The 24,921-nt window shown below is 45.5% G+C and overlaps 1 protein-coding gene across 1 annotated transcript in view; it reads right to left on the bottom strand.

Annotated features, from left to right (window-relative positions):
- LOC124023199 (nascent polypeptide-associated complex subunit alpha, muscle-specific form-like) overlaps window positions 1-24,156 on the bottom strand; it is a gene marked incomplete at its 3' end in the record, with an annotated part of 28,700 nt that extends 4,544 nt beyond the window's left edge. Inside the window, exons 1-3 of the mRNA XM_046337734.1 lie at window positions 24,119-24,156; window positions 22,721-23,762; window positions 8,778-8,912 (exon numbers count right to left, since the gene is read on the bottom strand). Of these exons, the coding sequence (XP_046193690.1) occupies window positions 8,778-8,912; window positions 22,721-23,762; window positions 24,119-24,156 (1,215 nt within the window). The remainder of the gene's footprint in view (window positions 1-8,777; window positions 8,913-22,720; window positions 23,763-24,118) is intronic.
- Window positions 24,157-24,921: the final 765 nt, after the last annotated feature.

The raw sequence follows: 24,921 nt of genomic DNA, 5'->3' as shown, positions 1-24,921 counted from the left end.
GGCCGGTTCCCCTTTTTCCACTGGGATTCTCTGCCTCTAACCCTGTTACGGGGGCTGAGTCACTGGCTTGCTGGGGCTCTCTCGTGCCGTCCCTGGGGGGGGTGCGTCACCTGGGTGGGTTGATTCACTGTTGTGGTCGGCCTGTCTGGGTTTCCCCTTTGGGTTGTACCGTGTCGGAGATCTTTGTGGGCTATACCTTGTCTCAGGATGGTAAGTTGGTGGTTGTAGATTTCCCTCTAGTGGTGTGGGGGCTGTGCTTTGGCAAAGTGGGTGGGGTTATATCCTTCCTGTTTGGCCCTGTCCGGGGTGTCCTCGGATGGGGCCACAGTGTCTCCTGACCCCTCCTGTCTCAGCCTCCAGTATTTATGCTGCAGTAGTTTATGTGTCGGGGGCTAGGGTCAGTTTGTTTATCTGGAGTACTTCTCTACCTGGAGTGTAAATCTAAGTGTGGTTCTCTAATTCTCTCCTTCTCTCCTTCTTTCTACCTGAGGACCTGAGCCCTAGAACCATGCCCCAGGACTACCTGACATGATGACTCCTTGCTGTCCCCAGTCCACCTGGCCATGCTGCTGCTCCAGTTTCAACTGGCCTGGGCCCTAGGACCATGTCCCAGGACTACCTGACATGAGGACTCCTTGCTGTCCCCAGTCCACCTGGCCATGCTCCTGCTCCAGTTTCAACTGTTCTGCCTTGCTATTATTCAACCATGCTGGTCATTTATGAACATTTGAACATCTACCTGGAATCTCCACCCGGCACAGCCAGAAGAGGACTGGCCACCCCACATATGCTCTCTCTAATTCTCTCTTTCTTTCTCTCTCTCGGAGGACCTGAGCCCTAGGACCGTGCCCCAGGACTACCTGACATGATGGCTCCTTGCTGTCCCCAGTCCACCTGACTGTGCTGCTGCTCCAGTTTCAACTGTTCTGCCTTATTATTATTTGACCATGCTGGTCATTTATGAACATTTGAACATCTTGGTCATTTTCTGTTATAATCTCTACCCGGCACAGCCAGAAGAGGACTGGCCACCCCACATAGCCCGGTTCCTCTCTAGGTTTCTTCCTAGGTTTTGGCCTTTCTAGGGAGTTTTTCCTAGCCACCGTGCTTTTACACCTGCATTGTTTGCTGTTTGGGGTTTTAGGCTGGGTTTCTGTACAGCACTTTGAGATATCAGCTGATGTACGAAGGGCTATATAAATAAATTTGATTTGATTTGATTTGATTGGAGGTGGTACTGACTCTACCTGGAGGCATGAGGTGGTCCTGACTCTACCTGGAGGTATGAGGTGTTGGTACTGACTCTACCTGAAGGTATGAGGTGGTCCTGACTCTACCTGGAGGTATGAGGTGGTACTGACTCTACCTGGAGGTATGAGGTGGTGGTACTGACTCTACCTGGAGGTATGAGGTGGTCCTGCCTCTACCTGAAGGTATGAGGTGGTGGTCCTGCCTCTACCTGGAGGTATGAGGTGGTCCTGACTCTACCTGGAGGTATGAGGTGGTCCTGACTCTACCTGGAGGTATGAGGTGGTCCTGACTCTACCTGGAGGCATGAGGTGGTCCTGACTCTACCTGGAGGTATGAGGTGGTCCTGACTCTACCTGGAGGTATGAGGTGGTCCTGACTCTACCTGGAGGTATGAGGTGGTACTGACTCTACCTGGAGGTATGAGGTGGTGGTACTGACTCTACCTGGAGGTATGAGGTGGTCCTGCCTCTACCTGAAGGTATGAGGTGGTCCTGCCTCTACCTGGAGGTATGAGGTGGTCCTGACTCTACCTGGAGGTATGAGGTGGTGGTACTGACTCTACCTGGAGGTATGAGGTGGTGGTCCTGACTCTACCTGGAGGTATGAGGTGGTGGTACTGACTCTACCTGGAGGTATGAGGTGGTGGTACTGACTCTACCTGGAGGTATGAGGTGGTGGTACTGACTCTACCTGGAGGTATGAGGTGGTACTGACTCTACCTGGAGGCATGAGGTGGTCCTGACTCTACCTGGAGGTATGAGGTGGTACTGACTCTACCTGGAGGTATGAGGTGGTGGTACTGACTCTACCTGGAGGTATGAGGTGGTACTGACTCTACCTGGAGGCATGAGGTGGTCCTGACTCTACCTGGAGGTATGAGGTGGTCCTGACTCTACCTGGAGGCATGAGGTGGTCCTGACTCTACCTGGAGGCATGAGGTGGTCCTGACTCTACCTGGAGGTATGAGGTGGTCCTGACTCTACCTGAAGGTATGAGGTGGTCCTGCCTCTACCTGGAGGTATGAGGTGGTCCTGACTCTACCTGGAGGTATGAGGTGGTGGTACTGACTCTACCTGGAGGAATGAGGTGGTGGTACTGACTCTACCTGGAGGTATGGGGTGGTGGTACTGACTCTACCTGGAGGTATGAGGTGGTGGTACTGACTCTACCTGGAGGAATGAGGTGGTGGTACTGACTCTACCTGGAGGAATGAGGTGGTGGTACTGACTCTACCTGGAGGCATGAGGTGGTGGTACTGACTCTACCCTGAGGTGGTGGCACTCTACCTGAGGTGGTGGTACTGACTCTACCTGGAGGCATGAGGTGGTGGTACTGACTCTACCTGAAGGTATGAGGTGGTGGTACTGACTCTACCTGGAGGAATGAGGTGGTGGTACTGACTCTACCTGGAGGAATGAGGTGGTGGTACTGACTCTACCTGGAGGTATGAGGTGGTGGTACTGACTCTACCTGGAGGTATGAGGTGGTGGTACTGACTCTACCTGGAGGTATGAGGTGGTGGTACTGACTCTACCTGGAGGTATGAGGTGGTGGTACTGACTCTACCTGGAGGTATGAGTACTGACTCTACCTGGAGGTATGAGGTGGTACTGACTCTACCTGGAGGTAAGAGGTGGTACTGACTCTACCTGGAGGTATGAGGTGGTACTGACTCTACCTGGAGGTATGAGGTGGTCCTGACTCTACCTGGAGGTATGAGGTGGTACTGACTCTACCTGGAGGTATGAGGTGGTCCTGACTCTACCTGGAGGTATGACTCTACCTGGAGGGAGGTATGAGGGTGGTCCTGACTCTACCTGGAGGTATGAGGTGGTCCTGACTCTACCTGGAGGTATGAGGTGGTGGTACTGACTCTACCTGGAGGTATGAGGTGGTCCTGACTCTACCTGGAGGCATGAGGTGGTCCTGACTCTACCTGGAGGTATGAGGTGGTGGTACTGACTCTACCTGAAGGTATGAGGTGGTGGTACTGACTCTACCTGGAGGGAGGTACCTGGAGGTGGTGGTACTGACTCTACCTGAAGGTATGAGGTGGTGGTACTGACTCTACCTGGAGGTATGAGGTGGTGGTCCTGACTCTACCTGGAGGTATGAGGTGGTGGTACTTACTCTACCTGGAGGTATGAGGTGGTACTGACTCTACCTGGAGGAATGAGGTGGTGGTCCTGACTCTACCTGGAGGTATGAGGTGGTCCTGACTCTACCTGGAGGTATGAGGTGGTCCTGACTCTACCTGGAGGTATGAGGTGGTGGTACTGACTCTACCTGGAGGCATGAGGTGGTACTGACTCTACCTGGAGGAATGAGGTGGTGGTCCTGACTCTACCTGGAGGTATGAGGTGGTCCTGACTCTACCTGGAGGTATGAGGTGGTCCTGACTCTACCTGGAGGTATGAGGTGGTGGTACTGACTCTACCTGGAGGCATGAGGTGGTACTGACTCTACCTGGAGGAATGAGGTGCTGGTCCTGCCTCTACCTGGAGGTATGAGGTGGTCCTGACTCTACCTGAAGGTATGAGGTGGTGGTCCTGACTCTACCTGGAGGTATGAGGTGGTGGTCCTGACTCTACCTGAAGGTATGAGGTGGTCCTGACTCTACCTGGAGGTATGAGGTGGTGGTACTGACTCTACCTGCAGGTATGAGGTGGTGGTACTGACTCTACCTGGAGGTATGAGGTGGTCCTGACTGGTGGTCAGAACGTCAGCTAAATGACTATAGTCTAAATGTCACTACCACTGCAGGTACATAGAGTAGCCAACCGGGAGGGGTGTCTGGGGGGGGTTGCCCCACTGGTTTAGATTTTGTGTTTTTTTCAGAAGGAGCTCTATGTTGGTGAACTCTGGTACATTGTAATGCATTGGTCCCGTCTGAAATATTAGTTGTGGTAAAACATGGCTTTACAATTTAAATGACTGAAAATTAATTCAGTGTATTTTCTAGGCCTATTTGATCAGGAATATTTTCTAAGTAAAATAATATTTAAACCTTTATAACCTGTCTTCTCTTGAGATTAAAGTCTTAGTTACAAGATATGAATTACCACAATGATGTTTGTTCTTCGATTGTGGATTTTATTAAAACATAAAAATGAGATAAATAGCCCACATTATCTTCTTAAATAAATGTATGGTTTTGGTTTTCGTCTCTCAAAAGCACACTCAGCATCATGACTAATGACTACACCAAGATGCAGACAGACTCACTTATGCAGACGGAGTGGAACCTCTCCCTTCGTTTCCCTGAGACAAATTCACTTCCTGTATCTTAGCTCCTAAATCACATAGAAACACATTGGGTAGATTCTGGACAGATTTAGGGGAGAGTGGAACCTCTCCCTTCGTTTCCCTGTCATCGCTGGCTTTGTGACCGACAGGCGCCAGTCAACAGCTACGAGATGCAGATGGTTTCAGATCCAGAGGGATCGAGTTCGACGGACGAGTTTAATACGAAGTGGGAAATGTAGCCGGCAGTAACAGAGAGCCTGATTGGCTGCCGGACATCGCTGAACATAAAGGGTCCTCCTCCTCCCAGTCTCCTCCTCCTCTCTCCCTCCACTCCTACTCCCTCCCTCCTACACTCTCTCCCTCCTCTTCTCTCTCCCTCTCCCTCCTCTTCTCTCTCCCTCTCCCTCCTCTTCTCTCTCCCTCTCCCTCCTTTTCTCTCCCTCCCTCCTCTTCTCTCTCCCTCCTCTTCTCTCTCCCTCTCCCTCCTCTTCTCTCTCCCTCTCCCTCCTCTTCTCTCTCCCTCCTCTTCTCTCTCCCTCTCCCTCCTCTTCCCTCTCCCTCTCCCTCCTCTTCTCTCTCCCTCTCCCTCCTCTTCTCTCTCCCTCTCCCTCCTCTTCCCTCCCTCCCTCCTCTTCCCTCCCTTCTCTACTCTCTCTCCCTCCCTCCTCTCTCTCTCCTCTCCCTCCCTCCTCTTCCCTCCCTCCCTCCCTCCCTCCCTCCTCCTCCTCTCTCCTTCTCTCTCTCTCTCCCTCCTCCCTCCCTCCCTCCTGCACTCTCCCCCTCTCTCTCTCCCTCTCTCCCTCCTACTCTCTCCCTCCTACACTTTCTCCCTCCTACACTCTCTCCCTCCTACACTCTCTCCCTCCTCTTCTCTCCCTCCTTCCTCTTCTCTCTCCATTACTCTTCTTCTCTCCCTCTCCCACCTCCCCACTCTTCTCTCCCTCCCTCCCTCCCTCCCTCCCTCCTCTTCCCTCCCTCTCCTCCTCCTCCTCTCCCACCCTCCTCCTTCTCTCCCTCCTCTCCCCCCCTCCCTCCTCCTCTTCCTCCTCTTCTCTCCCTCCTCCTCCTCTCTCTCCCTCCTCCTCTCTCCCTCCTCTCTCCCTCCTCTCCCTCCCTCCTCCTCTCTCCCTCTCTCTCCCTCCTCCTCTCTCCCTCCTCCTCCTCCTCCCTCCCTCCTCCTCTCTCCCTCCCTCCTCCTCCTCTCTCCCTCCTCCTCTCTCCCTCCCTCCTCATCCTCTCCCTCCCTCCTCCTCTCCCTCCTCATCCTCCTCTCTCCCTCCTCCTCCTCTCCCTCCTCTCCCTCCCTCCCTCCTCTTCTCTCCCTCGTCATCCTCTCCCTCCCTCCCTCCCTCCTCCTCCTCCTCTCCCTCCTCCACCTCTCTCCTCCAGTAGTCTAATGAAGCAGCTCCTTCCATTAAACTGAGCAGGCTAATTAATCTCCATAGAGGAGAGTGACAGACAGACAGACCACCCCTGTCTACAGACACAGTCTGCTCCCGTGAGGTTGTTGGCAGCCCATTTCATGCTTTATCACGTCTTTTAATTGACAAACAAGCTGCTCTTTTCTCTTAGGCTGAGGTCTATATCACACACACACACACACACACACACACACACACACACACACACACACACACACACACACACACACACACACACACACACACACACACACACACACACACTCTTACCGTGATGTGGTACTGTCTCCATATCTCTGGGCAGGCCTGAGGAGAGAATATTATCAATCAGTGTGTGAAACAGAAAGCACATGAACTCTCTGTGTGTGTGTGTGTGTGTGTGTGTGTGTGTGTGTGTGTGTGTGTGTGTGTGTGTGTGTGTGTGTGTGTGTGTGTGTGTGTGTGTGTGTGTGTGTGTGTGTGTGTGTGTAACTGGTTTTATCAAACGGATGCAGAGAGAGAGGGCATCTCTCCCCAATCCAACTGTGTCTAAAGCTCTCTCTCTCTCTCTCTCTCTCTCTCTCTCTCTCTCTCTCTCTCTCTCTCTCTCTCTCTCTCTCTCTCTCTCTCTCTCTCTCTCTCTCTCTCTCTCCTCCCTCCCTCCCTCCCTCCCTCTCAGTAAAACTGTGTCTAAAACATTCTCTCCGGAGCGTCTGACAGTTTTCCAGGAGTTGTGACAGCGTTTTCCGCCTCCCGGTGGGAAATTGAAAATGTCATAGGCGCAGCGGGCTACTCCTATTATCTAAAAGACTCCTACTGAGAGACAGAGAGAAAGAGACAGAGAGAGAGGGAGAGAGAGCGAGAGAGAGTGTGAGAGAGAGAGAGAGAGAGAGAGAGAGAGAGAGAGAGAGAGAGAGAGAGACAGAGAGAGAGAGAGAGAGAGAGAGACAGCAAGACAGACCGAGAGCGAGAGAGAGACAGCGAGACAGAGAGAGAAAGGGCAAGTCTTTCACTCTATAGCTCTCCCCCCAAAATCACTTGTTTATATATGTGTGTGTGTGTGTGTGTGTGTGTGTGTGTGTGTGTGTGTGTGTGTGTGTGTGTGTGTGTGTGTGTGTGTGTGTGTGTGTGTGTGTGTGTGTGTGTGTGTGTGTGTCAGGTCTCTGTCCCCTGGGTCTCTCATTAAAGACAGACGCTTGACGGAGCGTGAGTGTCACACGCCTCGCCTCTCTGCCGACAACACACACAGATAGACCTCCACAGGGAGAAACAGAGATGGAGAGAGAGAGAGAAGGATGGAGAGAGAGAGAGAAAAGGATGGAAAGAGAGAGAGAGAATGATGGAGAGAGAATGATGGAGAGAGACGAGGGGATGGAGAGAGAGAGCGAGGGGATGGAGAGAGAGAGAAAGGATGGGAGAGGAGAGAGAATGATGAGAGAGAGAGCGAGGGGATGGAGAGAGAGAGATGGAGGGGATGGAGAGAGAGAGAGAGGATGGAGAGAGAGAGAAGGGATGGAGAGAGAGAATGATGGAGAGAGAGAGAGAAAAGGATGGAGAGGAGGAGAGAGAGGAGGATGAGAGAGAGAGATGAGAGAGAGAGAGAGAGAGGAGAGAGAGAGAGAGAGAGAGAGAGGAGAGAGAGAGAGAGAGAGAGAGAGAGAGAGGATGGAGAGAGAGAGAGAGGAGAGAGAGAGAGAGAGAGAGAGAGGAGAGAGAGAGAGAGAGGATGGAGAGAGAGAGAGAAAGGATGGAGAGAGAGAAGAGGATGGAGAGAGAGAGAGGATGGAGAGAGAGAGAGAGAAGGATGGAGAGAGAGAGAAGAGGATGGAGAGAGAGAGAGAGGATGGAGAGAGAGAGAGAGAAGATGGAGAGAGAGAGAGAATAGATGGATGGAGAGAGAGAGGATAGGAGAGAGAGAAGGATGGAGAGAGAGAGATAGGATGGAGAGAGAGAGGATGGAGAGAGAGGATGAGAGAGAGGAGAGAGAAGGATGAGAGAGAGGAGGATGGAGAGAGAGAGAGGGATGGAGAGGATGGAGAGAGAGAGAGAGAAGATGGAGAGAGAGAGAGAGAGAGAGAGAGGAGAGAGAGAGAGAGAAGGATGGAGAGAGAGAAGGATGGAGAGAGAGAGGATGGAGAGAGAGAGAGAGAGAGAGGAGGAGAGAGAGAGAGAAGGAGGAGAGAGAGAGAGAGAGGATGGAGAGAGAGAGAGGATGGAGAGAGAGAAGGATGGAGAGAGAGAGAGAAAAGGATGGAGAGAGAGAGAAAAGGATGGAGAGAGAGAGAAAAGGATGGAGAGAGAGAGAGAGGATGGAGAGAGAGAGAGAGAGAGAGAAAAGGATGGAGAGAGAGCGAGGATGGAGAGAGAGAGGATGGAGAGAGAGAGAGAAAAAAGGATGGAGAGAGAGAGAGAAAAGGATGGAGAGAGAGAGAAAAGGATGGAGAGAGAGAGAGAGGATGGAGAGAGAGAGAGAGAGAGAGAAAAGGATGGAGAGAGAGAGAGAGAAAAGGATGGAGAGAGAGAGGGGAGTGAGTGAGTGAGTGAGTGTGTGTGTGTGTGAGACTCACGTCGTTAAGGTGTCCCTGTACGCCACAGCGATAACACCATCTGTATCGGAGGCTGGGTACGACACACACCTTGTCCAAGTGACCGGGCAGACCGCAGTTCCTGCAATGTTTGCTGGGACACGACAGCATCGTGTGACCACGCTCCCCGCACAACAAGCAACACGGCTCCTACACGCAGAGACGGAAACAGACAGACACACACACACACACACACAGAAGGAAGAGAAGAGTCAATATATTACTGACTGTTACTGACGTGGGTACAGGTAACTGTGTGTGTGTGTGTGTGTGTGATGGTACAGTGTGTGTTTACCGGGGGCGTAGGGCAGCTCTTGGAGAGGTGTCCAGTCCTCTTACAGCTGTGACAGGTGACGTTCTTGTCGGTATAGTAACGGTTCGCCACCCGCTTCCCCCGAGGACCGCCCCCACGCCGGTTCACGATCTGAGCCTGCCAATCAAAATCAAGATGTTATTATTATTATTATTATGTATTATTATTATATTATAATTATATTATCATTATTATTATTATAGAATTATTATGTATTATATTATTATTATTTTTATTATTTATTATTATTATATTATTATGTATTATATTATTATTATAGAATTATTATTATTATATTATTATTTAGAATTATGTATTATATTATTATTATAGAATTATTATGTATTATATTATTATTATCAATTATTTATTATTATATTATAATTATTATGTATTATTATTATATTATATTACAATATTATTATTATTATATTTATTATTATTATTATATTATTATATTATATTATTATTATATTATTATGTATTATTATGTATTATTATTATATTATAATTATTATTATTATATTATTATATTATATTATTATTATGTATTATTATTATATTATATGTATTATTATATTATAATTATTATGTATTATTATTATATTATTATATTATAATTATTATGTATTATTATGTATTATTATTATATTATTATTATTATATTATATTATTATGTATTATTATTATATTATAATTATTATGTATTATTATTATATTATATTATTATGTATTATTATTATATTATATTATTATTATATTATAATTATTATGTATTATTATTATATTATATTATTATTATATTATAATTATTATATTATTATTATTATTATATATATATTAATTATTATGTATTATTATTATATTATATTATTATTATTATTATAATTATTATGTATTATTATTATATTATATTATTATTATTATATTATTATTATATTATTATGTATTATTATTATTATATTATATTATTATTATGTATTATTATTATATTATAATTATTATGTATTATTATTATATTATTATTATGTATTATTATTATATTATATTATTATGTATTATTATTATATTATTATTATTATGTATTATTATTATATTATATTATTATGTATTATTATTATATTATATTATTATTATTATTATTATATTATATTATTATTATTATTATTATTATATTATTATTATTATATTATAATTATTATGTATTATTATTATATTATAATTATTATGTATTATTATTATATTATTATTATTATGTATTATTATTATGTATTATTATTATATTATAATTATAATTATTATGTATTATTATTATATTATAATTATTATGTATTATTATTATATTATAATTATTATATTATTATATTATAATTATTATGTATTATTATTATATTATAATTATTATGTATTATTATTATATTATTATTATATTATTATTATATTATTATTATTATATTATAATTATTATGTATTATTATTATTATTATTATTATATATTATTATTATTATATTATTATTATATTATAATTATTATGTATTATTATTATATTATTATTATATTATTATATTATAATTATTATGTATTATTATTATATTATAATTATTATGTATTATTATTATATTATAATTATTATTATTATTATTATTATTATTATTATTATATTATATTATTATGTATTATTATTATATTATTATTATTATTATTATTATATTATAATTATTATTATTATTATATTATATTATTATGTATTATTATTATATTATAATTATTATGTATTATTATTATATTATATTATTATGTATTATTATTATATTATAATTATTATGTATTATTATTATATTATAATTATTATGTATTATTATTATATTATATATATTATGTATTATTATTATATTATAATTATTATGTATTATTATTATATTATTATTATGTATTATTATTATATTATATTATTATTATGTATTATTATTATATTATATTATTATGTATTATTATTATAATTATTATGTATTATTATTATATTATATTATTATTATGTATTATTATTATTATTATTATATTATCAATATTATATGTATTATTATTATATTATAATTATTATGTATTATTATTATATTATAATTATTATGTATTATTATTATATTATAATTATTATTATTATTATTATATAATTATTATGTATTATTATTATATTATAATTATTATGTATTATTATTATTATATTATTATGTATTATTATATATTATTATTATGTATTATTATGTATTATTATTATTATTATTATGTATTATTATTATATTATAATTATTATATTATTATTATTATATTATTATTATTATATTATATATTATAATTATTATGTATTATTATTATTATTATTATAATTATTATTATTATTATTATTATATTATATTATTATATTATTATTATATTATATTATTATTATTATTATATATTATTATGTATTATTATTATATTATATTATTATGTATATTATTATTATTATTATTATTATTATTATATTATATTATTATTATTATTATTATATTATAATTATTATTATTATTATTATATTATAATTATTATGTATTATTATTATATTATAATTATTATGTATTATTATTATATTATTATATTATTATTATTATATTATAATTATTATGTATTATTATTATATTATTATTATTATATTATTATATATTATATTATTATTATATTATATATTATTATTATATTATTATATTATAATTATTATGTATTATTATTATATTATTATTATTATTATTATTATTATATTATAATTATTATGTATTATTATTATATTATTATTATTATGTATTATTATTATATTATAATTATTATTATTATATTATATTATTATGTATTATTATATATTATTATTATTATTATTATATATATTATATTATTATTATTATATATATTATTATGTATTATTATTATATTATATTATTATTATGTATTATTATTATATTATAATTATTATGTATTATTATTATATTATATTATTATATTATTATATATTATATTTATTATATTATTATATAATTATTATTATTATATTATATTATTATGTATTATTATTATTATTATGTATTATTATTATATTATAATTATTATGTATTATTATTATATTATATTATTATTATATTATTATATTATAATCAATTATTATATTATTATTATATTATATATTATTATTTTATTATTAATTATTATTTTTTAAATCAAGTTTTATTTCTATAAAAATGATTTATTTATGAATTATATCATGAAAATAAATATATATAAACATCTGTGTAATGTGGAGGAAACTGGACCTAATATATTATAATTATTAGTATTATTATTATATTATAATTATTAGAGTATTATTATTATATTCTCGGTCTCTGTATTATTATATTATAATTATAATTATTATGTATTATTATATTATCAACCAGGTTGTCATTATTATGTATTATTATTATATTATAATTATTATGTATTATTATTATATTATTATCACCGTCTGTATTATTAAAAACAGCATCAAACCAATTATATTATAAAATGAATCATCTGAATTAAATCATTAACCAACAGGCTGTCATTGATTATTATTATTATAATTATCAGATTTAACAAAACAGATATTTCAGTGTGTTGATGGCACACACACATTATTATATTATATGTATTATTACACATTATTACACACACAGACAGATTAGACAGTATTATTATTATATTATAATTACAGTATTATTATTATATTATTAGTACAGACAGACAGACAGACAGTATTATTATTATATTATAATTACAGTATTATTATATTATATTATAATTACAGACAGACAGACAGACAGACAGATTAGACAGATTAGTATTATTATTATATTATAATTATTAGTATTATTATTATATTACATTATTAGTACATTATTAGACATTATATTATTATGATTATTATGTATTATTATTATATTATACATTATGTAGATAATTATTATGTAGATATTATAATTATTATGTATTATTATTATGACAGATTATTATAACAGACAGATTATGTATTATTATTATGGTATTATTATATATTATTATATTATAATCAATATTATATTATTATTATAATCAATATTATATTATTATTATATTATAATCAATATTATATTATTATTATATTATAACAGACATGATTTATTTATGAATTATTCATGAAAATAAATATATATAAACATCAGTAACAGACACCTAACACACAGACAGACAGGTTGTCACAGAAAAAACAGCACAAAGACAATCACAAAATGAATCATCTGAATTAAACATTAACCAACAGGCTGACAGACAGATTTAACAAAACAGATACAGTGTGTTGATGGCACAGACAGACACACACACAGACAGACAGACAGACAGACAGACAGACAGACACACAGACAGACACACACACACACAGACAGACAGACACACACACACACAGACAGATACAGACAGACAGACAGGCACACACGCACGCACACACACACACACACAACCAAATAAATCCCCATTCTACTAGGCCGTCTGTTCTAACATCTGTATCAGAAGGACTGAAGTGTGTGATGGTACGGTGTGTGTGTGTGATGGTACGGTGTGTGTGTGTGTGTGTGTGTGTGTGTGTGTGTGTGTGTGTGTGTGTGTGTGTGTGTGTGTGTGTGTGTGTGTGTGTGTGTGTGTGTGTGTGTGTGTGTGTGTGTGTGTGTGTGTGTGTGTGTAAAACCCAAAGGAGAAGGAGGAGGGCCCTATAGTAGAGCCCTGAGGGATACCAACCCTCAGACTGAATCTCTCTCCTCTATCTCTCTCCCCCCTCCCCATCTCTCTCAGTCCTCCCCCATCTCCTAACTATCCCCAACTATCTCTAACTATCCCTAACTATTAACTATCTCCTAACGATCCCCTAACTATCTCTAAACTATCACCCAACTATCTCTAACTATCCCCCAACTATCTCTAACTATCCCCCAACTATCCCCAACTATCTCTATCTAAATCAAATTTTTATTTGTCACATATCTCTCTCCCCCTCCCACATGGTTAGTCCTTCCCAGATGTTAGTCCCCCAACTATCTCTAACGATCCCCCAACTATCTCTAACTCCCCCAACTATAACCCCCAAATCTCTATCTAAATCAAATCAAATTTGTATCATGGTTAGCTAACGAAATATCTCTCTATCTATCCCAAATTATCTCTATCTCTAACGATCCCATAACTATCTCCTAACGATCCCCCAACTATTTCTAACTATTTCTTAACTGTTTCTTAACTGCCTCTTAACTATCTATAACTATCTCCCAACTATCTCTTAACTTTCTCTAACGATCCCATAACTATCTTCTAACGATCCCCCATCCCCTAACTATCTCTAATTATCTCCTAACTATCCCCCAACTATCTCCTAACTATCTCCCAACTATCTCTATCTATTAACGATCTCTGATTATCTCCTAACTATCCCCCAACTATCTCCCAACTATCTATTAACTATCTCTAATTATCTCCTAACTATCCCCCAACTATCTCTTAACTATCCCCAACTATCTCTAATTATCTCCTAACTATCCCCCAACTATCTCCTAACTATCTCCCAACTACCTCTTAACTTTCTCTAACGATCCCATAACTATCTTCTAACGATCCCCCATCCCCTAATTATCTCCTAACTATCCCACATCCCCCAACTATCTCTTAACTATCCCCCAACTATCTCTAACTATCCCCCAGCTATCTCTAACTATCCCCCAACTATAACTATCCTCCAGCTATCTCTAACTATCCCCCAGCTATCTCTAACTATCTCTAACTATCCCCCAACTATCTCCAACTATCCCCCAACTATCTATTAACTATCTCTAATTATCTCCTAACTATCCCCCAACTATCTCTTAACTATCCCCCAACTATCCCCCAGCTATCTCTAACTATCCCCCAGCTATCTCTAACTATCCCCCAACTCTAACTATCTCTAATTATCTCTAACTATCCCCAACTATCTCTAACTATCTATCTCTAACTATCCCCAACTATCTCTAACTATCCCAACTATCCCCCAACTATCTCTAACTATCCCCCAACTATCTCCTAACTATCTCCCAACTATCTATTAACTATCTCTAATTATCTCCTAACTATCTCCAACTATCTCCAACTATCCCCCAACTATCTCCAACTACTAACATATCGAAAAAGTCAACTATAGATATATAATTTAAATATATATATATATATTTACAAAAAAATGGTTGACTGTATTGGAAAAACTCCCAGTGGAACTTTCCCCAAATACCCTGATATATACAATATACTGTTTATATACAATATACTGTTTATATACAATATACTGTTTATATACAATATACTGTTTATATACAATATACTGTTTATATACAATATACTGTTTATATACAATATACTGTTTATATACAATATACTGTTTATATACAATATACTGTTTATATACAATATACTGTTTATATTATACTGTTTATATACAATATACTGTTTATATACAATATACTGTTTATATACAATATACTGTTTATATACAATATACTGTTTATATACAATATACTGTTTATATACAATATACTGTTTATATACAATATACTGTTTATATACAATATACTGTTTATATACAATATACTGTTTATATACAATATACTGTTTATACAATATACTGTTTATATACAATATACTGTTTATATACAATATACTGTTTATATACAATATACTGTTTATATACAATATACTGTTTATATACAATATACTGTTTATATACAATATACTGTTTATACAATATACTGTTTATATACAATATACTGTTTATATACAATATACTGTTTATATACAATATACTGTTTATATACAATATACTGTTACAATATACTGTTTATATACAATATACTGTTTATATACAATATACTGTTACAATATACTGTCTATATACAATATACTGATATATACAATATACTGGCCTGTTTCCACATCTGAGTGGTGATGCAGTTAGACCCTGTGATCTGACTGGGGGGCCTCTTCTGTGTGTGTGTGTGTGTGTGTGTGTGTGTGTGTGTGTGTGTGTGTGTGTGTGTGTGTGTGTGTGTGTGTGTGTGTGTGTGTGTGTGTGTGTGTGTAATCCCCAAAGCGCCTCTCAGGGGCTGACCCCAAATAAAGAGCAGGAAGCCTTAATCTGAGGGCCCCCACACACACACACACACACACACACACACACACACACACACACACACACACACACACACACACACACACACACACACACACACACACACACACACACACACAGGGATAAAGGGTGAACCTCTGTCACGGGCCAGGAATCAAACACATGGAAGGGGAGATGGGGGAGGAAGGGGGAGATGGGGGGAAGGGGAGATGGGGGGAGGGGGAGATGGGGGGGTGGGGGAGAAGGGGGGAGGAAGGGGGAGATGGGGGGGGAAGGGGAGATGGGGGGGGGAGAGGGGGGGATGGGGGGAGATGGGGGGGAAGGGGGAGATGGGGGTGGGGAAGGGGGAGATGGGGGGGGGGGGGGGGAGGAAGGGGGGATGGGGGGGAAGGGGAGATGGGGGGGGTGGGGGGGGATGGGGGGAGGGGAAAGGGGGGGAGGAAGGGGAGATGGGGGGAGGAAGGGGAGGAGATGGGGGGAGGAAGGGGGAGATGGGGGTGGGGAATGGGGGAGGGAAGGGGGGGGGAAGGGGGAGATGGGGGTGGGGAAGGGGAGATGGGGGGGAGGAAGGGGGAGATGGGGGTGGGGGAAGGGGAAGATGGGGGAGGAAGGGGGAGATGGGGGTGGGGAAGGGGGAGATGGGGAGAGGAAGGGGGAGATGGGGGAGGAAGGGGTAAAATAATAAAACTCGCATGCAAATGTAAACTGTTAGGACTTTAAGAAAACATCTTCAGCCCCTATCTCCCATCTCCTCTCCAAGCCCCATATCCCCTCCCCTAGCCCCCATCTCCTATCTCCCTATCCCCTAACCCCCTATGACCTAGCCCCCCTCTCCTCCTAGCCCCCTTCCCTAGCCCCCATCTCCTAGCCCCCATCTAGCCCCTCCCTAGCCCCCCCTAGCCCCCCTCCCTAACCCCTATCTCCTAACCCCCATCTCCCTCTAGCCCCCAAGCCCCTATCTCCCCCTCCCCCTAGCCCCCTCCCTAGCCCCCATCTAGCCCCCCCATCTCCTCTGCCCTAGCCCCCCCCAGCCCCATCTCCTAGCCCCATCTCCTAGCCCCCATCCCCTATGTCCTAGCCCCATCTCCCCTCTAGCCCCCCCTCCTAGCCCCTAATCCCCCCTCCCCCATCCCTAGCCCCTAGCCCCCATCTCTAAGCCCCCTATCCCCTATCTCTCCTAATCTCCCCCTATCTCCTAGCCCCCTCCCCCCCATCTCCTAGCCCCCTCCCTAGCCCCCTCCTAGCCCCTATCTCCTAGCCCCCCCATCCATCTCCTATCCTAGCCCCCATCCCTAGCCCCCCCCTAGCCCCCCCTAGCCCCCCCCCATCTCCTAGCCCCCATCTCCTAGCCCCCCCCTAGCCCCCTCCTAGCCCCCATCTCCTAAGCCCCTAGCCCCATCTCCCCCCCCCCTACCCCCATCTCCTAGCCCCAGTCTCCTATGCCCCAGCCCCCTCCCTAGCCCCCATCCTCCTAGCCCCCCTAGCCCCCTCCTAGCCCCCCCTAGCCCCCTCCCTAGCCCCCCCCCATCTCCTAGCCCCCTCCTAGCCCCTATCTCCTATCCCCCATCTCCTATCCCCTAGCCCCCTCCCTAGCCCCCATCTCCTATCCCTAGCCCCTATCCTATCCCTAGCCCCCATCCCTCCCCTAGCCCCCATCTCCTAGTCCCCATCTCCTAGCCCCATCCCCTAGCCCCCATCTCCTATCCCCTAGCCCCCTCCCCTAGCCCCCTCCCCTAGCCCCATCTCCTAGCCCCCATCTCCTAGCCCCCATCTCCTAAGCCCCCATCTCCTATCCCCCCCTAGCCCCCATCTCCTATCCCCCATCTCCTATCTAGCCCATCTCCTAGCCCCCATCCCCTAGCCCCCATCCCTAGCCCCATCTCCTAGCCTCCATCCCTAGCCCCCATCCATCTCCTAGCCCCATCTCCCCTAGCCCCCTATCTCCTATCCCCTAGCCCCCTATCCCCTAGCCCCCATCCTAGCCCCCATCCTAGCCCCCATCCCTATCCCCTAGCCCCCATCTCCCTCTCCAAGCCCCTATCCCCCTCCCCTAGCCCCCATCTATCTCCCTCTAGCCCCCCCTAGCTCCCTAGCCCCTCTTAGCCCCATCCCTAGCCCCCTCCCCTAGCCCCCATATCCTAACCCCCATCTCCTCTTCCCTAGCCCCTATGACTTAGCCCCCCCCTAGCCCCTCTCCTAGCCCCCCTCTCCTCCCCTAGCCCCCATCCCTCCCTAGCCCCCTCCCTAGCCCCCCCATCTCCTATCCCCCTTCCCCCCCATCTCCTCTCCTAGCCCCCATCTCTAGCCCCTATCTCCCCTCTCCTAGCCCCTATCCCCCTAGCCCCCATCCCTAGCCCCCATCTATCTAGCCCCCTCTGCCCCTAGCCCCCATCTCCTAGCCCCCCTATCCCTAGCCCCCCCCCTAGCCCCCTCCTAGCCCCTCCTCCCTAGCCCCCTCTCCCCTAGCCCCCATCTCCTAGCCCCTAGCCCCCCCCTAGCCCCCATCTCCTATCCCCCAGCCCCCATCTCTCCTAGCCCCCATCTCCTATCTCCTATCCCCTAGCCCCCATCTCCTAGCCCCCCCTAGCCCCCCCTAGCCCCCATCTAACCCCCATCTCCTCTTCCCTCCCCTATCCCCCTCCCCTAGCCCCCATCTCTAGCCCCTCCCCTAGCCCCCATCTCCTAGCCCCCCCATCTCCTAGCATCTCCATCCCCCCCCATCTCTACTCCCCATCCCTAGCCCCCATCTCCTAGCCCCCATCTCCTATCTCCTCTAGCCCTATCCCCCTCCCCCCAGCCCCTCCTAGCCCCTAGCCCCCCCCTAGCCCCCATCTCCTAATCCCTATCCCCCATCCCTAGCCCCCCCCCTCCCCCATCCCTAGCCCCCTCCCTAGCCCCCATCCCCCTCCCTAACCCCCTCCCTAGCCCCCATCTCCTAGCCTCCTCTCCTAGCCCCCATCTCCCCCTAGCCCCCATCCCCTCCCCTAGCCCCCATCTCCTAGCCCCCATCTCCTAAGCCCTAGCCCCCTCCCCTAGCCCCCATCTCCTAGCCCCAGTCTCCTATCCCCCCCTAGCCCCCATCTCCTAGCCCCCATCCCCTAGCCCCCATCTCCTAACCCCCATCTCCTAGCCCCGTCTCCTATCTCCTAGCCCCCTCCCCTAGCCCCCCCATCTCCCTAGCCCCCATCTCCTAGCCCCCTCCCCTAGCCCCCATCTCCTAGCCCCCATCTCCTAGCCCCCATCTCCTAGCCCCCATCCCCTAGCCCCCATCTCCTAGCCCCCACCTCCTATCTCCTAGCCCCGTCCCTAGCCCCCGTCTCCTAGCCCCCGTTTCCTAGCCCCCGTCTCCTAGCCTCCTCCCCTAGCCCCTATCTCCTATCCCCCTCCACTAGTCCCTATCCCCTAGCCCCTATCTCCTAGCCTCCTCCCCTAGTCCCCATCTCCTCTCCCCTCCTTCCCTAGCCTCTTCCCCCTCATCCCCTCCTTCCCTAGCCCCCTCCTTCCCTAGCCTCCTCCTCCCCTAGCCCCTAGTCTCCTAGCCCCTAGTCTCCTCCCTAGCCTCTAGCCCCCTCCCCTCCTTCCCTCCCCATCTTCCCTCCCCTCCTCCCTATCTCCTAACGGAGGGAGGGAGACAGATGTTACCTGTCTGTCTGTCTCATAGGTACCCTAATTAACAGAGGAAGAAAGAAGAGACAAAGTGAGAGGAGGAGGAGAGGAGGAGAGGGAGGAGGAGGGGGGGGAGGAGGAGGAGGGGGGGAGAGAGACAGACAGAGGAGGAGGAGAGGAGACAGGGAGAGGAGGAGGAGGAGAGAGGAGGAGGAGGAGGAGGAGGAGAGGAGGAGGGGGAGGAGAAGGAGGTGGGAGGGAGAGGAGGAGGAGGAGGGAGAGGGGGGGGGAGAGGAGAGAGACAGGAGGAGGAGGAGGAGGAGGAGGAGGAGAGGAGAGGAGGAGGGAGAGGAGGAGGAGAGAACACAACAACAGAGGAGGAGGAGGGAGAGGAGGAGGAGACAGGGAGAGAGGGGGAGGGAGAGCTTCTCAGGGACGGAGGTTGGGAGGAGAGGAGAGAGAGAGAGGAGAGAGAGAGACAGAGAGAGGAGAGAGAGGAGGGAGAGAGGGAGAGAGAGAGAGGAGAGACAGGGGAGAGAGAGAGAGATAGAGAGAGACAGAGAGAGACAGAGAGAGAGAGGACAGAGAGACAGAGAGAGGAGCTAGAGAGAGAGAGAGAGAGAGAGAGACAGAGAGAGAGGACAGAGAGAGATTTGTCACTGAACACAACAACAGACAGAGAGGAGGACTGGTAACCAGTGTGTGTGCGTGTAGTGAGACAGAGAGACAGTGAGAGTGTGTGACAGAGTCAGAGAGAGAGCAGAGAGAGAGAGTGAGAACAGAACGGAAGTGTACGTGTGGCTAATGAACCATGAACACCCAACTCCCCAGAGAGAGAGAGAGAGACAGAGAAACACACAGAGAGAGAGAGACCCAGAGAGAACAACAAGCTTCTCAGGAGACGGAGGGTTGAAGTCTGATAAGAGACAGAGAGAGAGAGAGAGAGAGACAAAGAAGGAGATGAAGAACAGACCACCACAGAGAGAGAGAGAGAGAGAGAGAGAGAGAGAGAGAGAGAGAGAGAGAGAGAGAGAGAGAGAGAGAGAGAGACAGAGAGAGAGACGGAGAGAGAGACACGGACAGAGAGAGACACGGACAGAGACAGAGACACGAGAGAGAGAGACAGAGAGACAGAGAGAGAGAGAGAGACAGAGAGAGAGACCCTGAACAACAATCTTCTCAGGAGACAGGGGGCAGCCAGGGTGGTTGAAGTCTGATGGAGAACAGAACACCACACACAGCTCCTCTCCTCAGCGACGGTATCCCTTGACAACCCTCCTCAAGTGTAACCATCCTGCTGCCTCCAGTCCCACCAGATACCCTTCCCCACGCTGAGGGAGGGAGGGAGGGAGGGAGAGGGGGGTGAGGAGAGGGAGGGAGGGGAAGGAGAGAGGGAGAGAGGGGAGAGGGAGGTGAGGAGAGGGAGGGAAGGAGAGAGGGAGAGAGAGGGGAGAGGGAGGGAGGAGGGAGGGAGGAAGGGAGGGGAAGGGGAGAGGGAGGTGAGGAGAGGGAGGGAGGAAGGGAGGGGAAGGAGAGGGAGAGAGGGAGAGGAGAGAGGGAGGTGAGGAGAGGGAGGGAGGGAGGAAGGGGAAGGGAGAGGGAGAGAGGGGGAAGAGGGGAGGGAGATAGAGGGAAAGGGAGGGAGGGGGGGAGGGAGGGAGAGGAGGAGGAGGAGAGGGACCAGGGAGGGAGGGAGAAGGAAGGAGGAGGGAGAGGGGGAGGGAAAGGGGGAGAGAACCAGGGTCTGTAGTAACGCCTCTAGCATTGTGATACAGCCTGGAATCGAACCAGGGTCTGTAGTAACGCCTCTAGCACTGTGATACAGCCCGGGATAGAACCAGGGTCTGTAATAACGCCTCTAGCACTGTGATACAGCCCGGGATAGAACCAGGGTCTGTAGTAACGCCTCTAGCACTGTGATACAGCCCGGGATAGAACCAGGGACTGTAGTAAACGCCTCTAGCACTGAGATACAGCCCGGAATCGAACCAGGGTCTGTAGTAACGCCTCTAGCAGAGCCTTAGACCGCTGCGCCACACGGCAGCTCCATTAACACACAAAGAGAGAGGAAGAGGCCCTGACCCCCTAAACAGAGTGTCTGACACCGAGGCGACACGGACGGATTAACAACGCTATACATGACAATGGAGACGGTGTGTGTGTGTGTGTGTGTGTGTCAGACGCCCTCTCAGTGTGTTTAACCTCACAAAGGGGGAGGCCAGAGAGCATGGGTGATGTCACACACACACACACACACACACACACACACACACACACACACACACACACACACACACACACACACACACACACACACACACACACACACACACACACACACACACACACACACACACACAATAACGATAACGTGTAAAAAATATATAATTGTGATTTTTGTGCCAAATATTGTGATTTTACTTTGCGATTCTACATCAAAACACCGTGGTAAACTGTTGGAATCCTACATAGACATAGAACGATCATTGGAATTTTGGGTTGGGATTACAGCGGGCGCTTGGAATGCAGTTTTGTTGGCATGACGACGAAAGAAAAAAGAGAGAAAAAAAGGGAGGAGAGATTGTGACAGAGTAGGAACCAAAGTGTTGGTCAGGCTTTCCCAAGGGACCTTGATTATATTGAAATTCGGACAAAATATTTTAGAATATTCTTGTCCTTTTCCTCTCTGATTAAGAACAGGCTGTTGCACAAACAATGCCGTGATACTCCGCCAATGCTAGCGATTAGCATTAGGGACAAACACACGAACAATGCTGTGATACTCCACCACTGCTAGCGATTAGCATTAGGGACAAACACACAAACAATGCTGTTCTACTCCACCACTGCTAGCCAGCGATTAGCATTAGGGACAAACAATGCTGTGATACTCCACCACTGCTAGCCAGCTAGCTAGCGATTAGCATTAGGGACACACATGTGCAGCTTGCTAAGACCAACTAACTAGTGTTTCACAAGCTAATAACATAATATAGAAAACATGTGGATTTATATTAAGAAGCAAAGTGGAAAAGCTTCTGTTTGGAACGATCTGTTTGACTGCATGCTGTTGTCTGGTCAATGTACGGCCCTCATGGGGTGAGACGGCCCTCGCAGGGTGAGACGGACCCTCGCGGGGTGAGACGGGCCCTCGCGGGGTGAGACGGGCCCTCGCGGGGTGAGAGGTGAGACGGGCCCTCGCGGGGTGAGACGGTCCTCGCGGGGTGAGACGGTCCTCGCGGGGTGAGACGGGTCCTCGCGGGGTGAGACGGTCCGCGGGGTGAGGCGGGGTGAGGCGGTCCTCGCGGGGTGAGGCGGTCCTCGCGGGGTGAGCGGTCCTCGGGGAGAGACGGTCCTCGCGGGGTGAGGCGGGTCCTCGCGGGGTGAGGGGCGGGGCGGGGTGAGGGTCCTCGCGGGGTGAGACGGGCGGGCCCTCGCGGGGTGAGACGGGCCCTGAGACGGCCCTCGGGGTGGGTGAGGTGAGACCCTCGCGGGGTGAGACGGGCCCTCGCGGGGTGAGGCCCCTGCGGGGGCCCTCGCGGGGTGAGACGGTCCTCGCGGGGTGAGACGGGTCCTCGCGGGGTGAGAAGGGCCCTCGCGGGGTGAGACGGTACTCGCGGGGTGAGACGGGTCCTCGCGGGGTGAGGCGGGTCCTCGCGGGGTGAGACGGGCCCTCGCGGGGTGAGACGGTGAGAGGGCCCTCGGGGGAGACGGTCCTCGCGGGGTGAGACGGTCCTCGCGGGGTGAGACGGGCCCTCGCGGGGTGAGAAGGGCCCTCGCGGGGTGAGAAGGGCCCTCGCGGGGTGAGACGGTCCTCGCGGGGTGAGACGGGTCCTCGCGGGGTGAGACGGGTCCTCGCGGGGTGAGACGGTCCTCGCGGGGTGAGACGGTCCTCGCGGGGTGAGACGGGTCCTCGCGGGGTGAGACGGGTCCTCGCGGGGTGAGACGGGTCCTCGCGGGGTGAGACGGGTCCTCGCGGGGTGAGACGGGTCCTCGCGGGGTGAGACGGTCCTCACGGGGTGAGACGGTCCTCGCGGGGTGAGACGGGTCCTCGCGGGGTGAGACGGGTCCTCGCGGGGTGAGAAGGGCCCTCGCGGGGTGAGACGGGTCCTCGCGGGGTGAGGCGGAACTAGTGTTTCACAGGCTAATAGTAAGTGGCAGAAGATTTTGGACTACACCCAGCCCACCAACACGTGACAGTATGGTTCCCCCCCATTTTCTCCCTCTCTCAACTCTCTTTCACCCCAACCAAATCCCCCACCCCCCATATCCCCTTCACACCTTACCCCAACCAAACCCCCCATATCCCCTTCACACCTTACCCCAACCAAACCCCCCACCCCCATCCCAACCAAACCCCCACCCCCCCATATCCCCTTTCACCAAATATATAATTATCCCCTTCACACCTTACCCAACCAAACCCCCACATCCCCTTCCCCACCATCTCTCCCCCTGTTTTAGCAGCCAGGGCAGGTGGCCAACCTGTCAATCAAACTTCCGTCGCCACGCGGCAACGCCATGGAGACCAATTACCACTCAGCAGGGGCGCGGCCTGGAAACCGCACGGCAACCACATGGTCCAATCACGAAAGGGACCAGTGCCAAAAAAAGACTGTCTCTCGGTGTGTGTGTGTGTGTGTGTGTCTCGGTGTGTGTGTCTGTAATGTGTGATATCTGGTAGAGTCTCTGTAATGTGTGATATCTGGTAGAGTCTCTGTAATGTGTGATATCTGGTAGAGTCTCTGTCTGTAATGTGTGATATCTGGTAGAGTCTCTGTAATGTGTGATATCTGGTAGAGTCTCTGTCTGTAATGTGTGATATCTGGTAGAGTCTCTGTAATGTGTGATATCTGGTAGAGTCTCTGTCTGTAATGTGTGATATCTGGTAGAGTCTCTCTGTCTGTAATGTGTGATATCTGGTAGAGTCTCTCTGTCTGTAATGTGTGATATCTGGTAGAGTCTCTGTCTGTAATGTGTGATATCTGGTAGAGTCTCTGTCTGTAATGTGTGATATCTGGTAGAGTCTCTGTCTGTAATGTGTGATATCTGGTAGAGTCTCTGTAATGTGTGATATCTGGTAGAGTCTCTGTCTGTAATGTGTGATATCTGGTAGAGTCTCTCTGTCTGTAATGTGTGATATCTGGTAGAGTCTCTCTGTCTGTAATGTGTGATATCTGGTAGAGTCTCTGTCTGTAATGTGTGATATCTGGTAGAGTCTCTGTCTGTAATGTGTGATATCTGGTAGAGTCTCTGTAATGTGTGATATCTGGTAGAGTCTCTGTCTG

This window comes from Oncorhynchus gorbuscha, unplaced genomic scaffold, assembly GCF_021184085.1.
Source record: "Oncorhynchus gorbuscha isolate QuinsamMale2020 ecotype Even-year unplaced genomic scaffold, OgorEven_v1.0 Un_scaffold_1538, whole genome shotgun sequence".
Taxonomy (NCBI): Eukaryota; Metazoa; Chordata; class Actinopteri; order Salmoniformes; family Salmonidae; genus Oncorhynchus; species Oncorhynchus gorbuscha.
This window is presented reverse-complemented; position numbering and strand designations above follow the sequence as displayed.